The following is a 14,808-nucleotide window of genomic DNA, read 5'->3' as shown; positions in this document are numbered from 1 at the left end:
GCAGCCTTTCCTTTTGTATCATTGTACTTACCTCAGAGTATTGTAACTGCGTGCTTAATTGTCTATCTCCCCTGCCCAACTGTCTAGTTAGTAGTATCTTCAGCACCTCTCATAGTGACTGGCCTATAAAAATATTCAATATTTAAAAAATTTAGTTGGTGGGCAGAACAGGTGAAAGAAAGTGTAGGCAAGTACTTCAAAGAGACCCATGGAGTTAGACAAGACAGTTATTTGAATAACAGCCTGAGAGGAGAGAAACATGTTGATCATACAAGGTATGAGCATATACATATGTAATTCAAAAGACAAGTACAGAAATGATCTCAAGGGTAAGAACTGATAGAAGCAAGTAAAGAATCATTATCCCCAATTCCAAACCAAGCTCAGGATTCAGAGTAGCTGATCAAATACCATGTGAACAAGTCACCAACAAGGGTCACATAATGGCAGTAGGTAGGCAGTTGTTTGTTATCGTGCAACTCATCATGGGAAGAAGTCTATTGTGTTGAGAGTGGTGGGGCACTAACCCTGGGAAACAAGAGGTGACTGAGGAAAAAATCAAGGTATTAGTGGACGTTTAAAATGCCAAGGTCAGAGAAGGGCTGATTGTGCAAAAAGGAATTAGGTAGAAGAGTCATAAGAAACTGATCATTACAAACCATTATATTGGGTGTGGTGGTGGTGGTGATGGTGGTAATGGTGGTGATGGTGGTGTGTATGTGTGTATGTGTATGTATGTATGTGTTATGATGATAAGGTAGATGATAGACATTCTAGATTACTTTTTCTGGATACACAACTAAAACAAAACCCTAAAGTCAGTAGGTTTGCACTTAATAGTCTTCACATATGGTACAAACATGAAAGGAGATGAGGGAATAAAATCTGAAATATACAGTTCAATTGTACTTCATTTTTTAGTGTAGAGACCAATAGTGCTAGAGAGGCTACCAAGGTCAGACACTCAATAAATAAATATATAACACATAAATTTCAATAAAATGTAATATACTGTGTGTTTCATAGACATTATAGAGCATTATATTTATACATAGTGCCTGGGTTCCTTTTGACATAATTGTACATACAAGGAATTTGACTTCAATCCCAATACCATATATTATACAAAATATATAAGAGACTGCTCACATCCAAGTATGTTTCTGGTATCCTTAAATTTACAAAACAAAACAAAACAAAACAAAACACTGCTCACATATATGATCTGTAGAAATATAAATATCTTTGTTCTTATTTACAAGTTACTATATTATTACTAAATTAGTTATTTTCTGAATTCTAATTCATTGCATGGTAGCAATTTGTGCAAACAATGCATAAACAACCTAGCAATTTGTGCAAACAATGCATAAATCACATGATTCTTATACAGTGTATAATTAAACTGTATCTATTTTCAAGCATTTGGGTGCATTGTATTATGAGTTAAAATATTACTGCAACAAATTCACATTCATTGGTGATAATTACAGTAATTTGGCATCTTTTCTATTTGACCAGCAAGACCACTGGCTCCCCCATATCCCCTTCTGCAGAAGCCCCTCATCTTTATGTCAGTTCTTGAGGTGGCATGTGTAATGGCTACAGTGTAGACTTTGGAAGTCTGGTTTCCAAGTCCAGCTGCCCATCTTGTTAGCCCTGACCTTTGTGAAAATTATATAATATCTTTGTGTCTCATGTTCCTCACCCATAAAATGGGAATGATAAGAATATCTATTTGTCATGAGGATTAAATGAGCCAATATTTTTAATATAGTAGTTAGCTCAAAAGAAGTACTCAATGCATGTGAGTAATCTATGGACATTATCATATATTATTTCCCTTGTTTTTAGAACAGCCCACCCATCCCACCCTATAAGTATACTGCATACTCCAAAGAGCCAACAACACTTCTCCTCTTAAGTTTTTCTTGTGTTGCCTCAGTATGAGAATGTCTGGGACAGGTCTAGTTTGGGCATGTCCCAACATGGACTGAGGCTTATCTCTGTTGCTGGACTATTTCAGTGGAGAATGTGGAGTACTTAGTGTCTGTTTTGGTTCTCAGCTTTGAACCTAAGTCATCATTCTGGGACAAGGGGGAAAAGCTCTTTTGGCAAGCTGGCTTGTCACTTGATGAAGCTTAAACATTCAGTCTTCTATCATGGGTTGCTTTCTGCATGATCAGAGACAGTGTTTACCTCACCCAGTTTAAGGCAATGTTTGTCAAAACAAAGGGCAGGAAGCCCTGGCTTGGTTCTAGTACTAGGTAAGTATCCAAGAATCCTTACTTAGGTAAACCTTCTGTAAACACACAGCTCCCTAAATTTGCCCTTGTCCTACCTATTCTCCAGGGAATACCGTGGGTTAAAACATTGTAAAAATCCATTTTAAATATCTAGTTCACATTTTAAACACTATATCGATCAAACTTTCTGCTATCATCTTTCTCTTAATTCCCCACTTAGACTTCTTAACTTGTTTTTTTTTTTTTTTTTTTTTTTTTTTTTTTTTTTACTATAAGCAGTTGAACTACTGGCGCTCTTTCGATTTTTTGTTCTTCTATTTATTTATTTATTTATTTTGTAGTTGTAGATGGACATCGTACCTTTATTTTATTCGTTAACTTTTATGTGGTGCTAAGGATCTAACCCAGTGTCTCACGCATGCTAGGCAAGCGCTCTGCCACTGAGCTACAGCCCCAGTCCCTCGATTTTTTTGATGTGTATTTATTTGTTGGTTTTTGTTTTTGTTTTTCAGTTTTGTTCCCCCCACACCACACATCTTAAGTTGTGTTTGATATTTTCTCCTGGGGAGAAGAAACACAAATAAGCAAATTCATAGTTGGCAAAAAATAAAAACAAATTGAAAATGTTGGCAGTAAATTCTATATTAACAAAATTTTCCAAAGGCAACTATTATAGCTAATTATTTCCACATTTGCCTGGAAAATAGCTTGAACCTTATGAGTCTTTGCTATTCAGCTCTTTGGGAGGAGATGAAATGTAAACAAAAAGCTCCTTTCCAAACTTGGTTAAAATGTGCTTACTCTGATGAAATTGTCATACAATAGACTTGACCAGAAGACTTAAGCTTTTTGACAATATTGGGCTAACTCGATATAATCATTTCTGCATTGTTTTTCTTCTTGTTAAATTGCTGAAACAGGGTCACCTTTATAATTGAGGTTGTTTAAGGAACATTTGTGCTTTGACTCTTGCAAATAAATGTACAAACAAAGCCTAGATCATCACAAAGGTGAACATCTCAACAAAGCAGTAGTGTATGATTGGTCTCAGCCTTGTGGGGGACTTTATCACATGACTAAGATTATTTTTTTTCCTTCTGATTCCTATTTCCCATTCAACTTATTTAATATGAATCCTATTTTATCTGTAGCAAAATAAAAGAGTGTAGACAATTTGGCATCAAAACAATGAACATAAAGAAAGAACTTAAAAGTATGTTTAAAGATTGGAATGATCCAGGGCTGGGGCTCAGGCTCAGTGGTAGAGTGCTTGCTTCCCATGGGTGGGGCCCTGGGTTCCATCCTCAGCTTCACAAAAATAAATAAAATAAAGGTATTATGTCCATCTACAACTAAAAATTTTAAAATAAGAAAGAAAGAAAGATAGATTGGAATGGTCCAATCAGGAAGATAATTTTTTTTTTCTTAAAGAAAATGATAAGGACAGATGTGAAAGTTAGAGAAGATAAAGCATTTTTATTCAAAAGTCTGAGATGATCTTTGTAGTGGACACTACTTTAGTCACCCTACAAAACAGCTTCCTGAGTATCTAAACAATGCTTAACCACATTCTCAAGTTTGCACAGATCAGCCTAGAGGATATCCAATGCTTATTAACTTGTCCTACCCTCAAATCACTTGAGAAACAAATATAACCTTTCAGTGACAGGTTGGTGGCAATTTTATTTCAATAGCAAAAGAAACACCATGTAAAGAAAAATGAAAGGAATTATAGAAACTGGTAGTCTTTGGCAAAAACATTTAAGAGTGTGTAACTGTTAGAAGTAGGTTAATAAAAAATCTGATAAGACTGAGAAGTTTTAAGAACCTAACAAGATTACTATTTAGGATGTTTCCAATGTTCAGATTACTTATAAGGCTCTAAGTTAAGATAATCAATATTAAATTATTGTTTGAATGTTATATTTCTACCTTTATTTTTAGCTTAATAGAAGAGATAGATTCTACTATGCTGTCTAATAAAGCTATAAGTTTCATATAGATATTTTATAATTGACTGAATACAAATAATTTGTATTTTATATTGTTCTCTGCAAAAATCATAAATCAGAAAACAATTCCTATTTCACTCTTTTCCCTCCATGATCATATCAAGGAGTTAGATAATAATTAAATCCTTGGAAAGGAAATAAGACTTTTCTCATATCTACTGGGAGATGTACAAAATGTAATTATAAAAAGCTGATTATGTCATGTTTCTCCAATGTATTATGTATTATGATTATGATTATGTATGTTTCTCCAATGGTATTAAGTAATGTAATTCAGAGGCTCCCTTAAAAAAAAAAAAAGACAAATGACAACTGTTAATTACCTTGTTTTACAAACAGATTGTTCAGAGATTTTTAATGATGGCTATAAGCGCAGTGGATTTTACAAAATCAAACCTCTCCAGAGCCTAGCAGAATTCTCTGTTTATTGTGACATGTCTGATGGAGGAGGATGGACTGTAATTCAGAGGAGGTCTGATGGCAGTGAGGACTTCAACAGGTGTGCTAATTACAACAAAAATTTATTTGCAGTAATAAATGTGAGATTTAAGTTAAAACTTTTAAATCATAACTGAAGTTTATTAATTAAACAAAATTTCACTTACTAAGTAAGAATACGGAGGGTGATTTAACTCAACAAGAAAATATTAGAGGTGGATGTTGGAGGGGGATACCTTGGATATTTCAGATGTCTATTTGGATTTTGCTAAAATTAAACTTCATTTTAAAAATTTTAGAGGATGGAATGACTATGAAAATGGCTTTGGAAATTTTCTCCAAAAAAATGGTGAATATTGGCTGGGCAATAAAAATCTTCACCTATTGACTACACAAGGTAAGTTTTGCCTGATAGCAAATTCACTTGAAATACAATAGAAAACAACACTAAAATGTTTTCCACTAAGTCATAGGCAATTGAGCAAATTTAGTAACTACTATAATTTGCAGATGGTAATGATATCTATTGAGCAGTTATCCCTTTTGCAAATTGTGGCTGCTTAAAACTAGGAAGAAAAGAAAAGAAACTAGAACAAGGTTGGGAAGGAATTATTTTCTCATATATATATTCTATTTCTTGAAAGGAAATGTAATGTCATAATCAATACAAAACTATGTGTACTGTATCAGTTATCTATTGCCACAATAATATTGTGGAACAAACGATTTCAATACAATAACCATCTATTATTCCTTATAATTCTATAAGTTAGCGGAGTAGCTTGCTGATAAGGGTTAGGTTCTACTGATCTTCACTAGACTTGCTCATGGGTCTGCAATCAACATCCTGGTCAGTGGGAGGCTGACTGCTCTAGGTTGACCTCATATGGAAATATTCAGCTGTGCTCTAGATCTTCTCTCATCTTGCAGCTAAGTAGCCTGGACTTGTTCTTGTAGCAGAGTCAGGGTTTCAAGGAAGAAAACGGAAGCACATAATCTTTTGAGACCTCAGAACTGACACGCAGCCATTTTCCTTCTATTGGTGAAAAAAAGTCACAAGACCAGCTCAGATTAAGGGGAAAGGAAGTAATAGGGAGAGATATGAAGAGACATTACAAAAGGGAGGTGAAGAATTAGGGAATTGGGGCTGTTTTTGCAATTATATAATCATGATATAAGAAATGTCCTTGTTTCTGTGTCATTTCCCACTTTCTATTTTGAAAACTTCTTCAAAGATACAGCAAAGTTATGGGGCTGGAGCTGTGGAAGTGCGATCCTCAGCACCATAAATAAATATTTATTTATTTATAAAGTAAATAAATAAGTAAAATAAAGACATTGTGTCCATGTTCAACTAAAAAATTAAAAAAGAAAAGATATAGCGAAGTTGAAAGAAGTTTCAACCTACCACCCAGATTCTATATTGACATTTTTCTATGTTTATCACATATCTATGCATCTACCCATCATTCTATCCATCAATCAATTTTTGAAAAAGATACATATTTCAAAGTAAATTGCAGATATTTGTACAATCCTCCCCACCAACATTCATGTGCAGGTCTTTACCTAGAGATTGACATTTGTCTAACATGTTATAATTTGACAACACATTTTCTAAGCTTCTGTTTCCCATGTTCTTTTGCTCTTGTCTGTTTCCTTGCTTAACTCTGAGACTATAGTCAACCCCACTCAGTCCGATCCTGAATATTTCATAAAAGGAAGTTGTATTGTCCAAGAAAACATGCTAAATCACAATGTATTAATATTAGAGCAAGGATTTACTTGTTTCATTCAAGTTCAGCAAAGCTAAAGGTGTTTCTATATTCATACTAATCAGTAGGATTATAGTTATAAATATCTTTGAGATATAAGAATAATAGAGTGTATGGATAGGAAGTCTAATACTTTCTCCTTTTTCTTTAGATCAGTGCTTTTTAAATTTATATAAGATTGCCTTTCTTTTGCATATTTATTATCATAATTTTAAATAGTTTTTGCCAGATATATAACTCCTTTCATATCACTTCCATTTCTTTTTCACTTTAATGTGTATCAAGTTCATCATTTAAACTATGAAAACCCCAAGCAGTAACCCTGGGAACTTTTAAAATTTGTATTTTTATTATTATTATTATTATTATTATTATTACTAGGGATTGAACCTAGGGAGAACTTTACTACTGAGTCACATCCCCAGTCCTTTATTTTGAGACAAGCTCTTGGTAAGTTGCTTAGGGCCTCACTAAGGTGCTGAGGCTGGCCTTGAACTTGCAATTCTCCTGCCTCAGCCTCCTGAGTTGCTAGGATTACAGATATGTGCCACCATGCCTGCCACCCTTGGATCCTTCTAAATATATGACATTCAAGCCTCTTATTTTTCAAAACTTTTATTGTGTACATTTTTGCCCAGATGACTTTGCCAACAAATCTGCTTCACCTTCATATTTGTTTATTTGGTGCTAGGGATTAAATCCAGGGCTTTGCACCTACTAAGCATATGCTCTATCACTGAGCTACATCCGCAAGTCTCCCTTTCATGTTTTGATTAAGTGTTTGGGCTGCTTGTTCTTACTATAAATGCATTATCAGTTCCAGGCTTTACAACAATGTATCACATCATCCCAAACAAAAGACAGAGCCCTGGTGCCTGCATTCTTTAATTATGAGAGCACTTAAGGTAGTGAAATTGCCTCTGAAAATAGCTTTATCCCTGTTATACAAAGTGTGACTGGAAGTGTTTGCAACAAAATCCACTCCATGGATTTTGAGATTAATGTTTACTTGTTCTTGAGCTAATATCAAAGGAAGGTTTTCATATAACTCCCAGGATTCCTCTCTCTTCTTCTAGTAGTTCTTGAAGGGTTTACTGGCTGATCTTTTCTACTACCAGGAAAAATAACTAAGTTCACTTACAGGCAGGCAAGAGAGAGTATCTTGTGAAATGTTGTGGCCTGATACTCAAAATACAAGATATCATTAATAGTACTTCTTTATTTTTTACTTTTTAAAATATTTTGTTTTAGTTGCAATTGGGCAATACCTCTATTTTATTTTTATGTGGTGCTGAGGACCGAACCCAACGCCCCACACGTGCTAGGTGAGCGCTCTGTCACTGAGCCACAACCTTAGCCCAGTAATTCTTTATTTTTAAGATTAAGATTCTTATTTGGAAAAAGGGATATACTATTAGAATTCTTAAAACGTCTGTCTTTTCATTATTAGATTTATTATTCTACTAACTAAATAATGATTTTTCTGTTGTTTTTCTTACCAAGTGAATTGTACTAGTTGTTATGTATAATTTTTAGTAGAACCTTTCTACCTCTACTATTGTGTTCTTTTTTTTCCCCAGTAAAATAAGCAATAAAATATTCTTGTTGTAAATACAAGGGGGTCACTGCTTATTCTTTGAAAACTGATTCTTGGTAGAAGGAAATTTAAAAAGAGCTATAAATTATTTTTTAACTTCCCCAGTCAATGTCACATCACCCATTTTTTAAAATTTGTTTTACTTTGTTACACATGACAGTACAGTGATCTTGACATATCATACATTTGAATCAGATGGGATATAATTTCTCATTTTTCTGAGTATACAGGTTGCAGAATCACATTGGTCATGCAGTCACATATATACACACAATAATAATAATGTCTGTTTGATTCTACTATCCTTCCTATCTCCCCATCCCCTCCCCTCCCCTCCTAACACTTCTCTCTACCTAATCTAGGGTAACACTATTCTTTTTTTTTTCTCAAATTTTCATACATATATTTTGTATAACAATGAGGGTCTCCTTCATTTTAAAAATGCAATTTCTTGTTTCTTTTCCAGGAGACTACACTTTAAAAATTGATCTCACAGATTTCGAAAAAAATAGCAGTTATGCACAATATAAAAATTTCAAAGTCGGGAATGAAAAGGTACTACAATTTCCCAATTATTATCAACATGGATTAGTAATGAGAACCTACAATGTAACTCTAAGTCAGTAGAAATAAAAACATACCATAGAGTCTCTTCTTTATTAAATAAACATGTTTAAATGATGATAACTGGTAGGAAAACTTTCCTCTTTTTCTTTAGAATTCCTATGACTTGCATATCGGGGAATATTCTGGAACAGCTGGAGACTCCCTTGCAGGGAACTTCCATCCCGAGGTGCAGTGGTGGGCTAGTCACCAAAGCATGAAGTTCAGCACGTGGGACAGAGATAATGACAACTACGAAGAAAACTGTGCCAAGGAGGAACAGTCTGGTTGGTGGTTTAACAGGTTGGATGCTTTATGAACATGGTTGCTATGGTGTTGCTGATCGCTCAGTGGTGGGCATTAATTATAATACATGAGGTCATGTTGGTCTTATTTGTAATATGAATATTATTAAGTAAGCCCTAATAGGATTCTTCTGCCATGAAGTATTTTTGAAGATTTGTTCAGTGTGTACATGAGCAAAGTTTGAAAGATTTGTTTTGGGAATATACAGAATTACTACTTTTACAAAGATTGTTTGCAAACTGTGTAATGGATAAATAATAAATAGAAGGCCACAAATAGACACAAAGAAAACATATATTCATGGGAGAAGTATTTGTGGCATCCTAATAATCAACTAATGCTTCACTTTTTCATATTATACAAAATAGACATTGCTATTGCTGTATTTATTTTACATAGTGCTACTTTTCAAGCACGGTGACTTTCATTATTTCACTGAATTCAAATTCTCCCAGTACAGAAATGTTTTCTACAATAGTCCCCAAACCTAATCCTACTCTCTGATTAATACTTAAATGTTATTTTATCAGTAAGATCATTCAAATTTTTTTTGATACTGGGGATTGACAGGGGTGTTCTACCTCGGAGTTATATCCTTAGTGCTTTTTATTTTTTATTTTGAGATAGTCTCACTAAATTGCTGAGACTGGCCTCAAACTTGCAAACTTCCTGTCTTTGCCTCCTTAGTTGCTGGGATTACAGGTTATGCACCACTGCACCCAACTTCCCTTTTTGATTGTACAAACATCTTCATTTTATGGATCTAAAATTTGTCTTCTACCTTACCAGGTTTGTCCTCAGTAGCTATGGAGTAATTGTAATTCCTTTTCTATGTAACTAACTCTCTGGCATCAAGTGAGAAGCTATGAATTGCATTCCTAAGGTCTTCTCTCTGAGCCAAATATCCCTCATTCCTTTAACCATTGTCCACTGGAGATGCTGGACTACTAATTTCCATTTGTTGTATTCACAAATTTAAGACAGAAATGGAAACCTCATGCAGAGAGTCTTCCTTAAAAAATGACCCAGTGGGGGCTGGTGATACAGCTCAGTTGGTAGAGTGCTTGCCTCACATGCACAGGTTCAATCCCCAGCACAACAACAACAACAACAAAAAGACCCAATGGGCCTGCTATATCTGCAGAACAAATGTGCTCCAAGATTTGAAAGTTCTTTTCTTGTTAGAAGATGAGTGCCACTTCAAATATCTGGACATTTAAACCTTTAATTTTTCAATCTTTGATATTTCTGGAGTGTCTGGTTTTCCTAATATGAGGACTATCCATTTAATTTTTTAACAAGTATTTTGGAATCCTCTATTCTATTGAACAGAGGCATACCAGACATGTGTTAATTTTACTTACAATTATGAAAGTCCTCATTATAACATCAGGTATTATCACAGTTATTTTAGAGTGGTAGATTCAATTCAGATACAAGGAGCTAAACGTAGTGGAGCATGTCAAGCAGATCTAAGGAGTTGGAAAAAGAGGTTGTTTTTTTTTTAATGGATTTTGCTTTTTTAAATTTTTTTAAGTTTTAGTCCAATTACTATCTGGCCATTTATAGGAGAACTGGAGTACATGCAGTAATGTGAAGGAACAAAGAAACAAAATAATTTCCCCTACTTTGCAAATGACCAGTGATGATCATCTTTTCCTCTGTGGCTTTCCTGTTCTTCAAAAAAACCATCTGCAACTTCCCCTCCTCCTCTTCGTTTTCCTCCCACTTTACTTCTAAGTTAGCATTATTTAACACTTACCCATAATTCACAAAGGCATTTGAAAGCATCAATAATGTTTGATTTTGGCAGGGCATGGTGACACATATCTGTAATCCCAGGGACTCAAGAAATACAGGTCAACCCGGGAAGTGTGGCAAGGCCCTATCTCAAAATTAAAAGGGCTGGGGATGTAACTCAGTGGAAGAGCACCCCTGAGCTCAAGCTGTAGTACTGCAAAATAAATAAATACATATATACATATGTAAATAAATAAATTAAATGTTGGATTTTGAACAGAATTCCATGTGCAGAAAAATCACTAGTATTATCACGAGATCTAAAGTATGTTTTTTATCCAATTAGTTGACTAGTTTGCACCGGAATGACAACTGGCACACATACTAATTGGGCAAATAAATGATTGACCTGCTTTAGAGCAAACAAAGAAAGACAATTCAGTAGCTGGAGCCACCAAAGAAAACTCAGAAAAGCTAGAGATAAAGTAAATAGTTCTAGAAATTTGAACTACTTCTACTATTATGTTTTAACTCTATTGTTCTCTTTTCCTCTTTCCTTTTTATTTTCCCTGTCCTATCGAACTTCTAATTTACACAGAATATTAGCACTTGATAATTATTCCTCATATGGCAAACCAACCACGGAGCATTGCTGCCCTCTCTGTGCTGCTGGTACAGAGTCTAAACATGAGCACCACAACTGCTTCTTCACAAGCATGCACCTACCTACCATCATCCAACCTGGTGTCAAGTCCAGGCTGTTCTCAGAACTGGATGCTGGAAAATTATTCTTAGAGTACTAAAGGGCTGACCATAAAGTCAGTTTCCAAATAAGTTTCAAATCACAGACTAAATATCAAAGTAAATCAAAGTATATGTAGAAGATGTCAATATAAAGAGATGCCAAAATATTTATTCTGGAGACTCAATTTACAAGTGTTCTTTTTTCTAACATTACTTTTCATGGTGTTTCAAAAATACAGTAAACTCTAGACACTCGAAGATTTAGCCTACATGATGTCAATTAGTGACATCCATTTAAATTAGGAGAATGACCAGGGGGGTCACTAAAAGCAAATTACTAAGCTAAGTGATCCAACGCAGCCATTTGGCATTTATGGGTGTATTATGTAATTTTTGATTTCACAATTTGGGTTCTTGTCATAGATTTTCAAAACTACCCCTTGTGAATGTTCTCCTTATACTCTAATATTTGACATCTTTTCATTGGTTATATCAATAAAGAAACATAGTAATTAATATCATAGTAACAACACAGAAAATTATCTAGTACTCTTACCTGCAATTTATACATACGTACCAGGGACAAATGTACAGGCTCTAAAGGAGGAAGAAGGACATTTAAAGTTTTTATGATAACCTAGTGAACTTTTCTAGATTGGTGCAATATATATTAAAAATTAACTTAGCAATTCAGACAAATGATTACTGGTCGATGGCTGGGAAAATTGTAAATGGTAGTTTAGGTTTTGTTTGCCTATCCTTGAGTAAAAAAAAAAAAAAAAAAAATTGATAGGTTAGTGATTTAAAGAAGAGGAAGAAGGTGCTTGAATTACAAAGCCACATCTTGGTGGCAGACTGCTGAACCCAGACACGCAGATCAACCAGGGAAGCCTCAACAGGGCACCTTTCCCCCACCTTGATTTGCTATTCATGCCCCTCTTGCCAAGCAGGATATTAGCTCCCTTGATCTGGAGGATATAAGGCTGGAGGTTACAAAGTCGTTCTTTGCTTTGTTGTTGTTGTTGTTTAAAGATTACTAAGAACTGAAATGTTTACTTTTCAATACTTTACAAATGGCCTGTGTTGGATCCTCAGATTTGCTGTGGCCCTAAAACTCACCATTTTAAAATAATTGTCTTTTGTAGGAATGTTTCAGCTCTTGGAAACCAATAAATATTCATGTGTCAAAGAAATGGCAGAATCCATAGTTGAAAAGTTTTGATCATTCGCTAGCAAAATATAGTTTGTGAAGTGTGTTTTTCTAGTCTAATAAGTCTGTTTTCTTTTTTCTCCCACTAGGTGTCACTCAGCAAACCTGAATGGTGTATACTACAGGGGCCCCTACACAGCTGAAACCGACAATGGGGTGGTCTGGTACACCTGGCATGGGTGGTGGTATTCTTTGAAATCTGTGGTTATGAAAATTCGGCCAAATGATTTTATTCCAAATATTGTTTAATTGTCCCTGTTGGGCTCTCATTTCTGTAATTCAAAATAATTTGAAAAATAGCAATTCTGGATGTCTAAATATATGATGATAGCAATTGTGTGTACTTCTTTTCATTTTTCTTACTTGTCTTTATTGCTTAATGTATCTTCAGTGCAGCAAATATGCAATATTCACCAAAAATGCAGATTTTGTTAATATTTATTTAATTTTTATGTGTAAAAACTATGATAAGAACTTGTACCAGGAAAAAAAAAAAAGCACAGAATATACACCATAATTTAGGAGATAACTCCAGCATTGTAATAAATTATGAATGCAATTCAAAGTAACAGAAACATAATAAATTATGAATGCCACTGACAAAACACGACAGAACTCAGCAGATGATGGATTACCAAATCAACTGTATAGACAATACATATTATGAGTCGGACTTTGAACTCAGGTCTTAGGCTACAGAGTTGAAGCTCCTAACCACAACCCAGAATTGTAATCGCTTTAAAACACCACTCAGATTCTTAGGATGTTTTGATAGGTTATACACTTCTTTCATGAGCCTCATTTTAATTCTTTTGTTAACCCTGATAGGTGTTATTACGGCCATTTAGCAAAGAATTTGTGACTCTGAGTTTTTATGATTGCTCAGTTACAAAGTTAATATGGAAGGGAATAAGGACTCAAATGCCAGCATTTTGGTGCTGCATCAAATATTTAGCCACCAGCCTGTGGCTCTTCTGGATGGAACTTGAACTGATACCTTTCAAGTGAGAGCAAAAGCATGAGTGTAGGCAAGGTAGTCCAAAAAATATGGATGCATTAGGCACAGAGGATGCCGTTCGAGCACACACGAAGCTTAGTTATTTGATAAAAATACACAGTAACCACATCATCACAAAAATGAAAATAAATTGAAAAGCTGATAAATGTGAAGGATATATAGTAAGGGCCTGACCTGGCTGGGGGCATGGGGGTGGAGTCAGAGAAGCTACCTAGAACTTTTTAACCTGAAACCTCTTAACGAGGAATAGTTGGGTAAATCATTACAGGCTGAAGGAACCCTGCTTGTAAAGTATACAGAACAGGAAAGTGCATGGAAACCATAGTTAAGAAAGGCAATATAGTTTGATGATCCTTAAATCCTAAACCGAGGAGTCTGCCACCTTATAACTGAGTGACCTTTGGTAGGCTACTTCAGCTATTTCATCTGTAACCTCAGCTATTTCATCTATAGAATAGTATGTGCCTACAGGATTACTATGAGGATTGCAGAACTAAACTACTTATTATAATGCCTTTCACAGAGTTAAAATTCACCAAGAACTATGGGGCTGAGGTTGTAGCTCAGTGGTAGAGCACTTGCCTAGCATATGTGAGGCACTGGGTTCTATCCTCAGCACCACATAAAAATAAATAAATAAAAGTATTGTGTCCACCTACGACTAAAAAAAAAAAATTAAATTCACCAAGAACTAGTTGCAGTTATTAGTAAATTAGGCATGAAGAGACAATAATGATAAACACCCTTGAAGTCTTGGGTCAGATAAAGATGTTAACATTAGTTGTACTTTGTCCTCAACACCAGTGTTTCCCAAAGCCATGCACATTACCTGGGGATCTTGTTAAAATATCAATTCTGAGTCTAGGCTGGAGCCCAAAATTCTTAACAAGTTTCCAGATGATGCAGATGTTGCTCGTCTAGGAATCACACTTGGAAAAGCAATGATGTAGGGAACCACAGTTCTGTGGGATATTAATGGTTAGTGCAGGAAGAAAAGGCCTCCTGATCAAGCAAGCCTAGGAGACGACACGTTAAAATTCAGCAGATTTCTTCTCTTGAGAATTACTTGGGTCCCTGAATATGCTGATGTGCTTTCCCAAGTTCCAAGAGGACACAGAG

The 14,808-nt window shown here is 35.0% G+C and overlaps 1 protein-coding gene across 1 annotated transcript in view; it reads left to right on the top strand.

Annotated features, from left to right (window-relative positions):
• Fgl1 (fibrinogen like 1) overlaps nt 1-12,966 on the top strand; it is a 34,127-nt gene extending 21,161 nt beyond the window's left edge. Inside the window, exons 4-8 of the mRNA XM_026389478.2 lie at nt 4,598-4,757; nt 4,996-5,093; nt 8,535-8,623; nt 8,787-8,974; nt 12,761-12,966. Coding sequence (XP_026245263.2) covers nt 4,598-4,757; nt 4,996-5,093; nt 8,535-8,623; nt 8,787-8,974; nt 12,761-12,920 — 695 coding nt within the window. The 3' untranslated portion in view covers nt 12,921-12,966. The remainder of the gene's footprint in view (nt 1-4,597; nt 4,758-4,995; nt 5,094-8,534; nt 8,624-8,786; nt 8,975-12,760) is intronic.
• Nucleotides 12,967-14,808: the final 1,842 nt, after the last annotated feature.

Source organism: Urocitellus parryii, chromosome 14, assembly GCF_045843805.1.
Source record: "Urocitellus parryii isolate mUroPar1 chromosome 14, mUroPar1.hap1, whole genome shotgun sequence".
Taxonomy (NCBI): Eukaryota; Metazoa; Chordata; class Mammalia; order Rodentia; family Sciuridae; genus Urocitellus; species Urocitellus parryii.
Note: the sequence above shows the minus strand (reverse complement) of the source record. Positions and strands in the feature narration are given on the sequence as shown.